The sequence below is a fragment of the Fistularia commersonii genome, chromosome 7 (genome assembly GCF_037954325.1).
Source record: "Fistularia commersonii isolate RoL2024-O1a breed Wild chromosome 7, RoL_Fcom_v1.0, whole genome shotgun sequence".
Lineage (NCBI taxonomy): Eukaryota > Metazoa > Chordata > Actinopteri > Syngnathiformes > Fistulariidae > Fistularia > Fistularia commersonii.
This window is the reverse complement of record NC_141290.1, coordinates 13124019-13142391: the sequence shown is the minus strand read 5'-3', so window position 1 is coordinate 13142391 and position 18373 is coordinate 13124019. Positions and strand designations below refer to the sequence as shown.

Below are 18373 nucleotides of genomic sequence, written 5' to 3'. Positions count from 1 at the left end.
GACCTTGTGAAGCTGCTGGTTGAAAGCTCTTGGTTGCTTTGCCTCATGCACATTTGAAATCACAGTGTGTGGTTGCTGTGGATCAATAGATGTAATCGTCCCAAACACGGAAAGCATGTGTAGTCAGACCCATCCCAAATGAAATGAAATTCAATCAACGATATCATGCGGGAATCCATCCTGGTGCTATTTAAATTGAAAGAGTGGAATGTGAATCTTGATATCAGCATACAGTGCAGCGGGAGTGTTTATTGTCCTCAGTAATCGAGAAATGTGTTGACTGAATACGTCCAATGGTGGTCATAATGTATTTCCAGACATAACTGAAAAGTGATCACTTTCACAAGGATGGGTGTAAGAAAACCATCACCCTTTACCAGAAGTATTATGTGGGATTTTACCAAGAGCATTTCCCCCATGTAAGGGTTTTTATAAGCTCCAAAATTTTACTGTTGAACAAAAGCAGGTGTTACGTTCACAATATTGGATAGAGAGGAGAGAACGGGCTGAAGACAGATAGCTGTGTGGAAACAACTAAGAAGTAAGTCAGCCGTTCTTTTATTTAGAAGAAAATTTTCACTAACTTGGGCAGCATGGTGAAGAGCAACAGTGATAAAAATGTTTTACCTTGAATTAAGAATAGCATAGATCTTAACATATAGTGCACATAATATTGATCATTTCACAATTAATGTATTTCATATTACAGATCAGTCTGTTTTTCCAAGAGGAAATGTTATTTAATTTTTTACTTACTTTTTACTTTAATTAATTTCTTCATTTTCTATTTTTATTTATTTATATATCTGTTGAAGTATAGTAATGAGTTAGGAAATATTTACTGTTCAAGCAAGTAATTATTCACATGAAATAATTAGGGGCATAACTGGTGAAAGAATCCAATCGCTTCGAAAAATATTTTGCAAAGAATAACTGACTTGTATACTGTATAGCATTGCAAATATGTACGTAATGCAAATGAGTTAAATATTCGCAGAATCAACATTCCCCTGACTGCATCTAATTAAGAGTAACGTATAAGAGCTGCTCTGAGGTATTGCTGCAGAAAGAATCCCCTCCTTAATATCCTTGATATATTTCTGACCGAAAAAGAAAAAAGGATCAACTGTGCTGTTTTGTGCAAGTGTCAAAATTTTAGCTTGCAGAATAAATTTTTGGATGGTGATAAAATATTTTTAAATGGGCTCTAGTTTACAAAAGACTTTGAAACGGATTTTAACATGTCTAAAAAGGAGGGGAACAGGGGAAAAATGCTTTTATTTTCTTCATTCACTTAAATAAGAGACTAATAAGTCAAAAGAACTGAGCGAGTTTGCCCTACAGTCATTTAGGAGAGAACATGATATTAAAATTCATGATCCTGTTTTCAGATGGCTCATTCATGATGCTCCGTTATCCTTTAAGGCTCCTGAAGTTTAAAGGGTCACTAAAAAAGCCACGCACCCATAATTACATATGACCACTAACTTCAGAGATGCTGGGTGAAACTTAAGATTAAAATACAGCAACAGCTTTGTTGCCATTGGATCAAAAGCTTAAGTGACTGATGGACAAAAAGTCAAATGAGTGTCAGTTACAATCTCAAACAGCTCCTTGAAAGCATATTTGGTATCTTATATTAACAAAGTGATCTTTTCCATTTGTGCACCAAATAAAGGATTTCATGATACATAAAGTATGATGAAATTACAATCTCCCAAATAAAAAACAAAATTGAAAAATACATGTAAAAAAAAAAAAAAGACAATTCCCAACAAAGCAACTTCTACAGCTTAGATTTTAATGAAAGGTTTTTTAAATTTCTCTGGAATGAATGGCCAGGTGTCCAAGTTAACAACCAAGAACTCCTGGTCTGCGCAAGATTTGAACTGCTGGCACAACATCCAATTCCACATCTCAATCCTAAACATCAGCCAAACAGTATAATGCAAAGGAACGCAGCTCCTGTCTATGTTCGGCTCTAGAGGAGATACATTGCTGACATAGACCCTTGACCTACTGGCTGATGGCCAGTAGGTGGGATTTCACATTCCTAGTTTACTATGTCCCAACGTGTCGCCTAAAGTCTGCGGGAGCCCTGGAATATCGTGGGCTGATGTCATGCCATAACGTAAACGATACAGGAGGGAGGGTTTCTCAACCTGCTATGACCTGACCCCACTTTAGGTCTCTATGCTTGTCATGAGACCCAAAGTTGCTGATTTGTTAAATTGAGTCATAATAAAAATATCATCACAACCTACATTTGAACAAATGATGTTTCTTAATGAACACAGTGTAGTGTTTGAGTTTGTGTATTCTTTAAAACTCTAAGTTGAACTACAGCAGGGGTAGGCAATTATTTTGGCCGGCGGGCCACATTACTTTTTTAATTTTTATGCACAGGCAAACTAGGTAGCATGTAAATCTAACAAAATGAAAAAATTAATTGAAATATTTACATTTTTTGGCATTTGATTTCAACATTAAAAACATTCATGATCATATAAATATACCAACATTATTCTGTATGTGATTATCCATACAAAATTTGAAAAAAAGGAAAAAATAAGGAGTTTCTAAAATCAATATTGATTGAAGATACTTAATAAAATATTAAAAGAAAACAGTTTGGCCGGCTGGATAAAAAAGCAAAACTGGCCAGATGTGGCCCGCGGGCTGCAAAATGCCCAGGTCTGAACTACAGTGTGCATAGTTTTGTTTTCATACAGCTTTCATCATATTAAAGAAACTTCAGACCTGTATCAGTTTTTTTCTTTCATTACATTGAAGTATGATTATTAAAGTTACATGAATCAGTACTTCAAACAGAGGTTCTATTCATGATTTCTATTGCCAGTATTTATTCATTTTTTATTCCCAGCAGAGGAGATTGAACAAGCCTGTCAGGAAAATCAATGTAAGTTATTGTCATTTTTTGTTTTTGCAAGATAATGAATTTAAGTTATTTTGATTTGACACAAGAGATGAAACAAAGTAAAGTCTAATTCCATGCTTTGTATGGGAAAAGAGAATTGCGTTAATTACTTTTTTCATGACAAATTTTCACTATATTATATTTTCTTCTATGTTAAATGCCTTTACCAGGAAGAAGAATTGAGGGTAGAGTTCTCCTGTTGCGAAAACTACAATATAGGTCCAAATATAAAGATATTTAAAAAATATATCCTGCATGATAGGATACACTTACAGCCTGAGATTGTATGTCCCTGCATCTGTAGAGAGGCTGACAATTGTGAGCTGACTACTTTTCCTTAACAAGGTCTTTCAAATTTTAGAATTACAATTACAACTGCCACAGTGTCGAAAGGCAAGATTCTGTTTTCCCCCGTAGTCAAAGCAAAAATGAATGGGAAAGATGTCAATTTTTTGGCATTAAATCATTAAATTGTACTCATAAGATGAAGTGCCATGTTTTGTTTTTTTTTTTTTGTTTGTTTTTTAATTCTTTTGCTATTGTTGCTGTCCAGCTGAAGCATTTAAAACTCTATCCTGACAAAACAGCAGAAATGAGCTCAAAAACACACCAGGACCCAAAAGCCTCAGGTAAGACTGAAAAGTGACAATTTTCGATTTTGTGCCAGTTTTTTATTTACAGCCCAAGTATCATTTTATTTTCCATGTGTTGTAAAAGCAATCCCACTCCCGTTTCCAAGAAAGAGTAACCCGGGGTGTTTTAAAAAGTTGACAATGATTTGAGACACCTAGCATTAGAGGCTCAGAGTGATTTATGAAAGGGATATCAGCTCCATACAGCCAACAAATTCTTACTGCTCCCGAAGTCCAAATCCATTGGTATGCAAAGGCAACCGACCGACTGACTGTTGTCCTACCAGACTTGGATTATGTGTGAATCAGTGCTTGAGGAACAAGGTTACAAGAAATCCAGCCTGCATTCAGATGATATAAGAGCATAAACCAGCCCCTTGAGAGATGACACATTCAGTGTGATGAATATTCAATACATGCCCTCCAACTGGAGTGAGGCTGCAACTGAGAATGAAATAAATAAATAGATAAATACAATTATGAAGGATGTGGAATCTTACAGAAAATTCAAGTGCAAATAGTGAAATAATAAGCCCGCACTTCAATTTCACTGTTTTTGGAAATGCCTTTTACTTCAGAGAGAACAGCATCCAGGTTCACTTTGAAGTTTACTTTGTAGCTACATTTTCACATTTCCAAAATCATTTTATTCATTTTATACAACTGAGTTTTTTTTCTTTCTTTTTCTTAACCCCCTCTGGACCTGCGTTGTTTCTTCCATCTCTCTGCCTTGAAAAGTAGGACAGACAGTAAAAGATTGATGTTAAATACTTTAGTTTAATTCTAATAAGAATGGTGCAACAATTATCTCCAATCCATCTAAATGTGCTACTTTCTACTGCATTTCTTTGTTGAGACTATATTCCAGCATGGATTGCATCACAACACAGAATGGAGCTGGACAATATATTACATATTAAACATATCAAATCAATCAGCTTTATTGAACAAGTAGGTTCACATATACAAGGAAATAGGCTTGTATAGGCGTGGTTTTACCAAACACTGACATGAAGGTAAACAATGACTGGACAAGAACATTGCCAACAATACAAAACACAGAGTATAATTTCTGTTTGAGTAGTAAGGTAATGAATCACATGAATAATGTGGTCAGTGAGGTGACAAGTATAGCAAGTCTTGAATATTTTTTTCCATTTTTTGTCAATAATACAAATTGTGATACTAAAGTATACAAGAGAGGTCCAATGACTGGAATAACTACATTAAAAGTGCTAATCATTCACCTTTAACAATCATTAAACATCAATTAGAAATCAAGAAATCACAAAAAAGGAAAATCTAAAATATATTTCTATTACTATTATTAATAGAAATAGTCATAATAGTAAAAGGGAGACATGAAAATATTTCAAAATGAAAAGAAATGGTCAAAACTGCAAAAGAAATCTGTGACAAAACAGATCAGCAGCTAGGAAAAAAAAGTTTTCCAGGACTCCATGACAATTTAACTAAAAAGCTAAAAATGACAAAGAAAATGTATTTTCAATTATTTTTATGTGAATCTAAGATGGATGATCAGAGTTACTACATTTGATTTTAAATACCTTAATCCCACCATAAGCACAACATCTGTAGCTTTAAATTAAATTTGCATCCACTATTGAGTCACTTTCCGAATTCTTGCACAGCCAATAGTATTTGTGCCATTATGGTTGTCATCTGGCGCCACCAAGAGGTTAACAACTTAAACAACGGTAAATGCGTTACAAACGGCCTCATTCGAATTGGAGAATTTGCATATTTTTAAATTATCTGGTTTTCAAAATTTCTGCATAAAATATTGCCAGGGTATGTCATCAATTGCCTCATATCTGATTGATAGATCAATCAATAGCATCTGCTCTGACGTTCACGATAATACTCACGACACCCGTCACATATAAAGGTATTCGAAAAATCACTCTACAAAGACGGTCGTCATGAGGTGAATGAAATAGCTGTGAGTCATCGGAGGTGGAAAGCTTGTGCTGAGACACAAAAAAGGACAGCAGATGGTGGGTAGGAGTTTGAGATTTCGGCAGCTGTTGGGTGAACTTGTGTGTCTTGCACTGCGACAAAACAAGAACCGAAAAAAAACAAAAGGTGCCACACAGTAAAGAGTCACCACTCATCTCAAGGTCTAAGAATCAAATCAGGAATGACATTCATTTTGTATTTTGTCGCCAAAGTAGACTGAGGCCTTTTGAAGAACAATGATTTTCATGTAGGTGTCAATTATGTGACGCTAGTGACTGGAGATCACATGCAAAGAAATTGTTACCAAAAATTCTTGATATATCCATGTCAATAAAAAGATGTTTGTTTTTTTTTTAAAAAGACAAATGTCTTGCTGCTAAATTGGTTGATTACATTCCACCTATATTTAGATATAAATCTATTCAGAATTTTTGTCTCGTTGTGCAGATGTGTTACTCTTGTATAAGTGTTTGCGATTACTTTATTGCACTGTGACATCTTGCGATTTCAAAGGGCTTTACACAAAATTGCAAATTTATGTTTTTGGAATACATAGAGCATGAGTTAAAAAAATGACCTGGATTTAAGTTTTCATAGTGTGCACATCATTTAAACTGTTCAAATTTTTTTTTTTTTCCTCAGTAGGAATCAAGCAGTGAATTTTGTCCAACAAAAAGAAATGAAAGTGTGACCTCTGGTGACCTTTTTTCATTACTGCATTTAAGCCAATATATTAGTGAAAACTAATTATAATTATGGTAGCCAGTAATTATGGATGTTTTAGCTCATAGCGCCATAATTATACTATGCAATGACTCTAAAAACATCACATGATGCGAGGGGTGGTGAACAAATATGGTTTATCCATTCGAAAAATGATTAAATGATGTTGCTTATGATGATGTTACATTACCTGCTGATTTCTGCCTCCACTTACAGCAAGTAGGATTAAACAGTTCTCCCCCTACCTGTTGTCATCAGTGCTTATCAAGAAAAAGTCGAGAGTTCCTGGGGTCATAATAACTCAGCATGTTGAGCGGCTACCTTTAGGAAAATCTACTCCTGACTTTACACGGAAGCCAATGGCTACAACTGTTCATGAAGGTAAAAAAAAAGAAAAAAAAAAAACAGCGATAGTCATCATACTATCTGCAACTGACCGTTGCTCTGCTCATTTCATTTTGATTCTCCAGGTAAAAATGCATTTTTCAAAGCAATGGTAAGTGGAGTGCCGGCCCCGCAAGTCACATGGGAGCGTAATAAAGGAGGAGTTGATGACCCAGAAAAGTATGCGATGAGATATGATGGAAGAGCACAGGAACACATTCTGCAAGTGGGAAAATGCATCCTTGTGAAAGTTTTCATTTAACCATAAAGGAATATGTTGCTATCTAGCTCACATATCTACTTGGTATTAAATGTTTTCATTTATGTATTTTTCCATCAGATATTCAGAGTGCAAGCTGAACAAGCTGATACATATAAATGTCTCGCCACCAATGAGTATGGAACGGCTGTTTGCACTGTGGCTCTCAGACTCATGGATGGTGAGGAAAATAAAATCGCTATGAAACAGGTTTAATGTAAACTACCAAAGCACTTTTTGAATCAAAGTGGTTTTGACTGTTTCACACATAATTTCTGTTTTTCACAATTTTGTCAAGCAGGTATCAAGAAGAAGCCGGGTATGTCGTCTTTTGCCTTTTTTGCCATTCTGCTTTTATTTTTGATCTGATTTTAATGGACAGCTATGCATGTTAAGAGGTAAATAAGAACATGTTCATCTGGTGTGTTTGCTAAAGGAGATGCTGTGAGTTATTACACAGCTTGTAGGGACAGGTAATACAGAGGAAAAAAATGTGTATATTATTGCACTATTCAGAGGCCCTTTCCTTGATGGCAAGACAAATCACATAATCAGACAGATGATGAAAAAATGCATTATACAATATCTTTTTATCCTCAATTAAATGTCAACACTTCATTTCAGCACACAACGAACCATCACCTGATTTCAGAGCAATGCTCAAGAAACGGTAAGTGCTAAGGTGATTCATAAAAAAGCTGTGGCAAACACCACAAACCTTGTAATCATGGTCCTCTTTGGCAGCATTGTTGTCACAAGAAAAAAACAACTCCCCCCAAAGAAAGAAGGAGAGCTGGATCCAAAACTCTGGGAATTGCTTCTGAGTGCGCCAAGGAAGGATTATGAAAAAATCTGCTCCGACTATGGTATAACTGACTTCCGGTGGATGCTGAAAAGACTGAATCAGATGAAAAAGGAAAGAGAGGAGGAACAGGCCAAGGTATTACATCCAGTTACAGCTCATTTTGAGACATTTTTTGTCAGTTGAGGTACAAATCCTTATTGCCGTTTTGCAATGTCGCATGAAATCCAGATAATCCATTCCCAATAAGTTAAATTGTTGGGACACTTTACATCTGTAAGTATAACACCCATTACAGCAATGAAGAGTTTTCACAACTGTAACTAAAATGAGGCAGTGCAATTTTACACAACTGATAACCAGATACAACGCCTCAGTGGTAAAAATCCAATTTCCTTGTCAATCAGCTTGTAGAGAGAGTGGAAAACGTCAAACAGATTGAAGTGAAACCCAATGGAATGGCTCAGTTTAGTGTAGACATGATTCTGCTGGATCCCAACAGCACAATTAACTTATACAAGGTAAGTAGAAGTGAATTTAAAAGTAAATAGAAATATTATATATATATATATATATGTATATTTCTTTTAAAATAAAATTCTCTTAAAAGGATGGCATTATGGTTCCGTATGACGATGATGCAAATTCAAAGCACAGCCTACAGAAAACTGGAGCAAACTACTGTTTCAGTATCAAAGATCCTCAACCAGAAGATGCTGGGCTATACCAACTTGATGTCGAAGAGGCGAATGTTCTCACAACAGACTTCAAAGGTACCCCTCAACTTTTCTCCCTGTAATTAATCAGGTTTGATTTTTATTCTGTGTCCGGGAGCTCCAAATACATTCTCAAATGAGAGGCCATTTGAATGCATCCCTGTCTCCTACCTCTTTCAGTACCTGCCGTGGACTTCATCACCCAAATTAAGGATGTGAACACTGCCGAAAATCAAGATGCCATTTTTCAGTGCGTGCTTTCAACACCCCTTAACAGAATCACTTGGTCGACACAGGAATCGTCACTGGAACATGGGGATAAATACGAGATCTCCGTCTCAGAGGACAAACTGCTTCACACGCTAAGAGTTCGAAATTGTGAAAAGGCAGATAATGGAGAGTATTTTGCAATTGTTGGCATCAATTCCAGCAGTGCCACTCTCAAAGTGGAAGGTTGGAAATTTTTTCTTAAATAATTTTATTTCAATGATCTTGGATAACATCAATCTGATGTTGAAAGACTGACAGCACAGTAGCAATAATTTACTGAATTAAATCAACAGAAGAAAAAAGGCAAATCATCCCTATTCTGTGTTCAATGTCCCTTAGCTGACCCTACAGGTCATAACCATATTGCCAACAAGAAAAGTGGGGATCGGGATGAGTCGGTTAAACAGACATTGGAGCAGGAAGCCAAGCTCAAAAAGCAGAAATATGACCTGGAGGCAGCAAGACAAGGTCAAGCAGAAAAGATCACTGCCGATGCAGCATCAGCATCAGAAGATGGAGGAGTTGGTTCTGGAGATGGAGGTGAGGCTAATAGAGAGGGAAAAGACATCCCGGGAACTGGAGATGCTGAGAATAGAACGGCGGACACTGATAGGAAGAAGAAGCCTTCACGAGGAGCCCAGCTGGTCCCTGAACCCACTCAAGGTAGATGCCTTTCCTCACCCGTGTGCTGACAGAGTACCTTGTTGAAGAACGCAGACGACCACTACGTCACAGCTTCAATTCAAGAGCTTTGAAATTACGGATAAAGTGTCAAAGGATTAAGAAAAAGCACTGGAAGTTTTACGAGAGCTTACCTAACAATCGTAAATTTTATATCAATTAAAAACAGATCATCCCAGCTTCCTACCCCGGAGAAACGTCAAGCAAGCCAGAATCATTGTATAACATTTGAATTAGCAGCTTTATAGCCCCAAAATGGCTCTTTGAAAAGGGCTGCATTTCTGCCCTGTGGATAGAATAGAGTGTAATGGCTTTTGGACATGGTTCTCATAAAAGCAAGGATCTCAAAACAGGCACTTTAATTGTTGGAGTGGGTCTTCATCTGAATCTACATTTTGAACAGTTGACAAATTTAAAAGGAAAAATAGGAAAATATTTAACATTATAGCTCTAATTGAAATTTAGTAATATTACTTTTCAATTACAGAATTAGTTACACTAATGTTACATGGATGAATGAATTCAAAATAAGGTTTTGATTTGACTTTTCAGTTGCTAAATTCACCCCGAGGGGATAGAATTGCAAGCTTGTAATCAACACTAATATAAAGCAAGATTCACTCTATACTGAATGACAATAATGCAGTTTGGTGAAACACACACACACACATATACATATATATACATATATATATAATTATACAGATCCAACTCTAAGTACTTTTGGTTTTTGGTTATGTGATCAAACAATCAAACAAAAAATTGTGAAACACTCCCTCGAGTGGGAGAACAATGCCAACAGCTATTACACTGGATATTATTGGGTTGACAGCACTTAATATTATTCAAATTGGAATTGCTGCTCAAAACAAATGAAAATAAAAATATATCAACCACTAATAAGTATTTTCAGGTCTTATCTGTCGAAAAACAAATGTTTTCAGCGAGTAATAAATTTGCTTTTATCTTCCCTGTTCATTTAACAAAGGGGTGAACAGAAAGGAATTTTATTAAATCTTAATGACATTTTCTTCACACATTAGAACAATGAGGTTATCTACTTCAAAAATAAGACACAAATTAGACTTTCATTTTATATATGACAATTTAAGTTTTATCTTCATAATGATAAAGAAGTGACTGTGTGGTTACAGATGGAGGTGTGCGGTTTGTCTGCGGGCTGTCAGATACCGTTGCCAATCTCGGCGAACGGGCAGAGCTGTCCTGTAAACTAAGCAGTGACAAATCTGAAGGATGTTGGTATAAAAATGGGAAGCTGGTATGTCAAGTGCACAGAGCAAAATCCTGTGTTGCAGAAATACTGCAGCAATGCAGTCACAAAAATGAGACTAACTTCCACACGATTGCTGTGTTAATTTGTGGCTTTTTATATACATCTGACCAGCTGGCCAATAAGAACGGGGTGAGGATTATTCAAGACGGAGCCTGTCATAAGTTGATAATTGATTGTTGTAAAAAGGATGATGGAGCTGTGTACTACTTTGAGGCTGAAGGACGTAAATCAAAAGCAACAATAAACATCCAAGGTGAGAGTCAAGAACTTAAAAATTCTTTGGAACTTTGGAATTTACATTTTGCTGTAGTTTAAAAAGATATTGTGCAAAGAACATAACACACACACACACACACACACACACACACACACACACACACACACACACACACACACACACACACACACACACACACACACACACACACACACACACACACACACACACACACACACACACACACACACAAACTTTCATTGTCTTTTGTTCCCCCTTCTAACTTTTAAGACCCACCTAAAATCGACCCTGACGCTCTGGGAAAATTCACCAAGCCCGTAATTATAAAGGCAGGCGAAAATGCAAAATGGAAGCTGCCCTTCTGTGGAGGGGCACCGATGAGCGTACAGTGGTTCAAGGATGATGACAAGCTTTTGTCGGCTGGCAATGTTAAGATAGAAACATCAGCTGTGGAGGGAAAATTGTACCTCACAAAGTGCCAAAGGAAAGATAGTGGAGAGGTCAAAATAAAAGTAAAAAATGAATTTGGTACAACACAGGCAATTTCCAAGCTTATTGTGCTGGGTGAGTCATTATAAGCCAGATTTTCTCTTCACTCATCTCAATATATTATATAAGAGAGAGAGAGATGTTTTTATTCCATTGAGTTCACTTTCCATTCTCTCCAAAGACAAACCCACACCACCACAGGGCCCCGTGGACATAAAGGAAAGTGCCATAACATCCATTGAGTTCAAATGGAAACCGCCAAAGGACAGCGGCGGCTGCCCAATCACAAGTTACACCATAGAGCGCCAGCAGGTGGGCCGGAATAAGTGGTCAGATCTTGGTGACATTACAGGCAGCAGCCCGAGTTACAAAGATTCGGACGTGGACCCTGGAAGGAGATACAGTTATCGGATCAGAGCAAAGAATGCAGAAGGCATCAGTGACTACCTTCAGACGGAAGACATATCAGCTGGTGTATTATGTGAGTCAGAAATATAAGTTATAAGTTAGTTGGTTAGCGAGGAAAAAAAAGTGGCACTACAGCTGTAGTAATGTCATATTTTACCACCAAACATTTGGAGTTTTGAAAATTTACAGATTTCAAAACCCATTCAAATGCTGACATTTAAACAAATGTCAAACAAATAGAAGCTAACCCTTGACTCAAACCACACTTGAATCACAAAATCATGGTGAAATTGTCCAAAATTTGATTTCTCAAGCAGCCTTCTTCTTCTTCATTATCTTGTTTGTAATTAAGGTTATCCTGGATCCCCTGCAGCCCCTAAAGTGGTCAGTGCATTTAAAGATTGCATCAGTTTGAAATGGTGTGCTCCTTGTGACACCGGAGGAACTAAAATAGTAGGATACAATGTGGAAAAGAACAAGAAAGGAACAAATTACTGGAGCCTTGTGAACCAAGGAGGGCCAATTGCAGGTATACCTCTTTTCTGATGCTCCGGGTTTTGATCTAACATAAAATTGGATGTTGAAATCCACTATTAATGAAAGTTTCACCTCACTACTTTTTCCCCCACAGACACAAAATATACAGTGAAAGATGTATTTGAAGGGGCTGCGTATGAATTCAGAGTGTCTGCCATCAACCTATCCGGCGTTGGAGAGCCAAGTATCCCTTGTGATACAGTCATTGCAAGGGATCCAATGAGTAAGCCAGCTAAACTGAATGTATCCCTTTATCTACATTTACTCAGCTCTTTCAAACCGATGTAAATCCTGGTCTAATATCAACGCTGCCCATGTCTATTTGTGAATACAAAGCTAATAAACTCCAATTGCTATAATTCCAGAACCGCCAGGCAAAGTCACAGACCTGAAATTAACATTCTGCGATTACACTTCAATCTCACTGGCTTGGACCAAACCTAAGGAAGTGAAGGGGGTACAGGATGAAGCCCAAGGGTACTATGTGGAAATCAGACCAATAGAAGCCATAGAATGGACCCATTGTAATGCCAGCCCAATTACTCTAACTTCGTACACAGTGCTTGGCCTGAAGGCAATGGCCACATACTGGGTGAGAATAATTGCTACTAATTATGGAGGTGATGGAGAACCTCAGGGCTTTGACAACTACGTCATTGCCATGCCACCCCCTGGTAAGTAGACTTTGGAGTTAAAAAATTTAAAATTGATGGTCCATTTAATTTGCTGAAATGGCTATTTGCACGATTGTAATCATGGTTTTATAGTTCCAAATCCAAATTAACTGCACTTAATATCCAGTACACAAAGATGGTAGTCATGCAAATATATTTTTTTTCCTCCATTAGGCAGACAAGAGGTGCATTACTATTATCAAATACGCGGATATGCTTATCTGCATAAATCATCTGAGATCTCTGTAATAATACACAGGATGTTTTTTTATCAAAATTCCAGTATCGAACCTTTGGAGAATTTGAAGTAATTATAGATGGGTGTTACAGAAACCCCAAAAGGTACAATAACATTTTCAACGATGCTATTCAAACAATTTCTGCTTATTTTCATCCTGTTTCATTTGTTGACTCACCCTGCAAGGAAATGTTCTGTCTTTTGAGATTTAATTATGTGTTCATCGTATCTGTTTGCTTTCCAAAATGTCTCAATTTTGAAACAGAGTATCTAAGACGGGAGTACAATATTTGGAAAAGCCTCCCTCTTTGGGAACAAGATGAGAAAAGGAAACACAAATTTGAATGACTGAATCAATGAAATGCAACCAATTGGCCACTGAATTATGATATTGATGCTTCTGTGTCATTTTGCCTCAATTATACATCATGGCAATTGGGCAGATTCACATAATGTTTATGGTTCATTTCAAAATATAATCATCTGAATATGTTGATCTGCTCTTTGTCCTTGAAGTAAAACCAAAGATTAAAAATCGCAACTTCAAGAACTTTGTGGTGGTGAGATCAGGGAACACAATTCGTCTCAACATCAACTTTGAGGTATCTTACCAAGTGTCTTGTTTTTCCTTCAACCAAGAATTTGACTACTATGTAAAGAAATAGATTTTCATGAAAATATATATATATAATTTTATTTTACTTACAGGCCTCCCCAATGCCTGACACTGACTGGTTAAAAGATGGTATGCCAGTAGGCAAACATGTAACAATTACTAACTCTGACAATGGTTCACAACTTTTGATCCCAACATCTGAGCGCTCCGACACTGGCATCTACACGATTACTATCAAGAACCTTGTCGGACAGGAGACCGTCAATATTGAAGTCAGAGTTACAGGTAAATATCAGTCACCTTTGACCAAAATTGTCCTCATTTAACAGCTCAGATAAAGAAATACCTTGAAACATTATTCTGAGATTAAGTAAAGGCATGAAGCAGGACCACTGATAGGATTGTGAATTGTGTAAAGCACCTTCCATCATCATGTGTATGACTCTTGTAGATGACCCTAAGCCTCCTGGCCCGGTGGAGCTAAAGCAGAATGACCTCGGAACCGTCACTCTGTCCTGGACTTCCTCTCCAGATGAGAAGAGGGATGACAGGCTGCACTATATGGTGGCCAAGCGGGACTCCTTCAAAGGCACTTGGAGGACGGTGGCAGACAACCTATTCAACAATAGGTTCACGGCTGTCGACATTTTGCCCGGAAGGGATTATTTCTTCAGGGTGTTTGCTAAAAATGATATGGGCATTTCACCACCGTCTGAATCCCCTATTTTACGAACCAAAAAGGAAAAAGGTTTGTGTCTCCAAAGACCAAGTTGATGTACATTTGTTGAGATGCAGTGCAGTATTAACAGAAACACATTTTGACATTGGAAATATCCATCCGCCGCGTAACCTGCTCTCAGGGTTGCGGGGGATGCTCGAGCCTATCCAGCAAGAGGCAGGGTACACCCTGGACTGGTCGCCAGTCAATCGCAGTGCCACATATACTGACATACAACCATTAACTCACTCACTCATTCAGAACAAATAAAAAGAAAGAAAAGATAGATAAAAAGCATACTGCCCAGCACCTCCCACCGTGGGTAACAGGTCTGGTTCCAAACCCCACGCTGTGCGTCAAGATGAGTCCCAAACTATGTCCGACTATGTTTTTCTTCTTCATGGGGGTCTTCTGAGCTGCGCTTTGTCTGGTCCCTCCCCTGGCACCTGTTTGCCTTCAGTGACCCTTCCAGGGGCAGAAAGCCCCAGATAAAAGATTAAAAAAGTCAATCAAGGGAGGGAGAGACCTTGCTTTACGTCTCTAAAATGAACCAAGCTCCAGTAGTTTCAGTTTCAGCTTCCTGTAGGTTGTGGAAAACAGTTTTTACTACTTATGGACTGAACTCACTGTTGAGGACAGTCCACTGATGGGCCACTGGGCAGCATAATGAATGATGGTCTTTAAAAAATGTGACCCAGAGTGGTGAAAATTCATTATTCATAGAATGTTGTTATTAAACCCCAGATACAAGTGGCACTTCTTCAAAAGAGACTGATGAAAGAAAGACTGAAAAAGACATTGAATAACAGAAATAAGTGGTGTCAGGACCCAACCAGGCTAGAGAACTGCAATTGCATGTTAAATAAAACAGAGAATATCTGTCAAACCCAGCATAACACCACTCCCTCAAGTTTTAGGAAGACAAATGACATAGTGGTTGTGTAAGTTGTGTAGTAGCTGTGACTGACACTGAAGTTTCTTCTTTGCACTACAGGAACGTCGGAGTTTAAAAGACCAGAGAGAAAATTGTTTGACTTCACCTCACCACCATCCTTCATCATTCCCCTGAAGAGGCGTACAGCTCCGCAAGGCTATGAGTGTCATATGAGCTGCGCCGTGAGGGGTGATCCAGCTCCACATGTCACATGGTATCACAACAATATAAGCCTGAACACAAACACAAACTACTACATCACCAATGTGTGTGGCGTCTGCTCCCTGCTTATACTAAAAGTGGGACCCAATGACAACGGGGAGTACAAAGTCCTTATAGAGAACCAGCTTGGCACAGCTGAGTGCTCAATGGCACTCAATATCAAAGGTATTAACATTTAAAAAACACATGGACTTTTCACTTGGTGTGACTAAATCTGAATTTAATCAAAAACACATTTCTTCACAGAGTGAAGACTATCAGCAGCTGCAAACCAGAGCATCCAGTTAATTTGACATGACAAAGAGTAGTGACAATTCAAGATTAATTTTAAGATTTTGACAAGACTTTGGACCAGCTTAATAAACTACAGCTTTAAATTAAGAAAATATTTCATATTTTGGTAAAATGGCATAAGCATTGCTGATAAAAGCTTGGAAGACAGCACATTATATTCATGTGAAAACATTATGAAACACAATGCAAAATAAATTGAGTTTGTGTGGGCAACACACCATGTAATAGCTTGACATCTAATATTGACTGGTGATCATAACAGGTAAAGTAGGGATATGGTTTCAAACAGAATAATTTAAAATTGTTTTAAATAAAGACTTTGACTGGACTGCATGTGGCTGTTATTTAGATGGTACAAGAGCATACTCTGGTGGTGATTCTGCAGATGCTTTCAATTTGAGCTTTAATGAAAGAAAGTATAATTTCTAAAAAAAAAAATTGAGGTAATGCGTCTATGTCAGACACTTTATGATCAGGTTGCTTTTACTGACATTGAAAATAGACAGAAATGTCTGCTCTACGTATCCGTATTGATCTGAGAGGCTATGAATGGAAGGAGAAGGGAGAAGGACAAATGAGCTTCATTCAAACCATCCCCTCTGTTGGATAAACATGACAATAAAGGATCCCTGGAGACTCAAGACCATCACACAGGCTTACACTGGAAATGAAAGATGAACAGACTGGCAGATTTGTCAGTCTGTTGACATTCTGTCTGCACTGCATTAGATCTTTGCAAAAATAAATTATCATTCAGATCTATAAACTGACAATCTTTAAAGACATCTGCATTTCATTTTGAGTGTTTCGATTGTGGTTTGGTGTAGGGTTTGTTTGTTTATAATCAAGAAATCCCAAGAAATGATCACCTGTGCTACCATACAGTGTATTTAATTCACTTTTTAAGGAAATCCATGTGTGAGATGATGTGCTATTTCATTTAAACATTTTAAGTTGGAGATCTTTCCTGTTCCCTTCTACAGTTCCTTTAAATTGGAACATTGTCACATGTCAGTTGCCATTAGTAAAAAAAGGGGTTTTGATTGTTTTTTTTCCCAGAGTATGAGGATAAATCATCTTTTCTTAATGACAGATTTTTGATTTACACTACAAACACAAAAGCAAGCGAGCATTTTGAATGGATCTGCAAAGACTGATCTAAAATAATTAAGATGCTACTCTTGCAATCTACAGACAACTATGTATTTTTTATTTCATTTTTTGAATTTGAAGTGGATTCTTTGTCTTTCCCTTGCAATAATTTAAATCTTTTTGGCTTATGATTAACCTGATGTTATTCGACTGCTCAGGTGTTCTTAAACATAAATTGGGCCTTCAAGAGCACCCAACACAACCATCTTCTTTGAGAAACAGCTACAATTTCAGCCAAAAAAGGGAGGGACAAAAAAACAAAAACACCAGTATTCGAAAATAAAGTAATACTAACAAATATGATGGAACACATTGTACGTTTTATGAGGTGATTCAGTTTCAGTTAAGTTACCAAATGACAAATAGAGATGAATCCTATATTTTGACCCCTGTGCGCCAAATAAACCTGCAAATCGGGCACTCTGGAATTATTTAGTATAATAGTCGGATTTTGATAGTGAAAGAAGGATGTCCAATTTTTAAATTCCAGTATTTGTACGTTGTCCAGCAGTAATATATCTCAAACGCTACTTCGAACTTCAAAAACGCACAACGTCGGTTTATTTGGGGTCGCGAAGAGCCTATATATTAGTAAAAATAAATGAACGTACCGTTGAAAATCCAGGCTAGACTGTTCTTCTTTACGAATGAGTATCAAGGAAGAAATACCTCTTTTCCTCTCTTCTCTGAAAAAGAGAAGATTACACTGCTTACGTTTCATACTCCAGACAGGTACAAACTTCCGGAAACTTTCAGTGGCTGTTTTTCTTTTTTCAATTCAACATTTTTATATTAGTTATAGTTTTTCTACATTTGTAAAGGCTGTGAACGTTAATTAAGATAAGATCTTATTTTTGAATGCATTAGAAGTTACTTACCTTACAAGTACAAAATACATTTGTGGTCGGAAAGTAGCTTCGCGAGAGTGAATCACGAACCAGTAATTGCGATTTATTTTCAAAACAAGGCAATTTCCCACTTAAGAATGAGTAAGTTTAGTAAGTACGTAAATAAACAAAGCTATCGCTCTTCTCTCTTGCCCTCAAACAAGATATATTTTAACATATTTCTCTCTGTGTGTCTGTCTCTCTCTTTTCACAAAGTTTTTTTGAAGGGAGAGAAATTGCATCTGAAATGTTGTTTTACTTTGAAACGTCCTGATAGCAACACATTT

The 18373-nt window shown here is 37.2% G+C and overlaps 1 protein-coding gene across 3 annotated transcripts; it reads left to right on the top strand.

Moving 5' to 3' along the window:
* Nucleotides 1–422: 422 nt before the first annotated feature.
* On the top strand, nucleotides 423–16260 carry LOC147232812 (immunoglobulin-like and fibronectin type III domain-containing protein 1). Of its 3 annotated transcripts, none has more exons than XM_086149876.1 (25): nucleotides 423–541; nucleotides 2888–2920; nucleotides 3492–3567; nucleotides 6532–6654; nucleotides 6744–6883; nucleotides 6998–7097; nucleotides 7218–7235; nucleotides 7541–7586; nucleotides 7661–7856; nucleotides 8126–8239; nucleotides 8329–8491; nucleotides 8615–8887; nucleotides 9044–9367; nucleotides 10540–10664; nucleotides 10791–10932; nucleotides 11188–11481; nucleotides 11588–11887; nucleotides 12167–12343; nucleotides 12446–12574; nucleotides 12717–13025; nucleotides 13780–13865; nucleotides 13972–14164; nucleotides 14331–14627; nucleotides 15592–15918; nucleotides 16000–16260. In XM_086149876.1, exons 3-25 carry the CDS (start codon nucleotides 3531–3533, stop codon nucleotides 16002–16004), a joined length of 3918 nt encoding a protein of 1305 aa, XP_086006002.1. In that variant the 5' UTR covers nucleotides 423–541; nucleotides 2888–2920; nucleotides 3492–3530; the 3' UTR covers nucleotides 16005–16260. The 3 variants fall into 3 exon arrangements, with proteins under 3 accessions (XP_086006002.1, XP_086006003.1, XP_086006004.1); XM_086149877.1 differs by having other exon boundaries at nucleotides 428–541; nucleotides 2885–2920; XM_086149878.1 differs by lacking the exons at nucleotides 423–541; nucleotides 2888–2920; nucleotides 3492–3567; nucleotides 6532–6654 and having other exon boundaries at nucleotides 6794–6879.
* Nucleotides 16261–18373: the final 2113 nt, after the last annotated feature.

What these genes read in the sequence shown, in the direction of transcription:
- LOC147232812 (XM_086149876.1), top strand. Translation starts at nt 3,531, where the DNA reads ATGAGCTCAAAAACACACCAGGACCCAAAAGCCTCAG. An exon ending in CACAGGAACACATTCTGCAA is followed by an intron (nt 6,884 to 6,997) that starts GTGGGAAAATGC and finishes TTTTTCCATCAG; the next exon opens with ATATTCAGAGTGCAAGCTGA. An exon ending in GGTATAAAAATGGGAAGCTG is followed by an intron (nt 10,665 to 10,790) that starts GTATGTCAAGTG and finishes ACATCTGACCAG; the next exon opens with CTGGCCAATAAGAACGGGGT.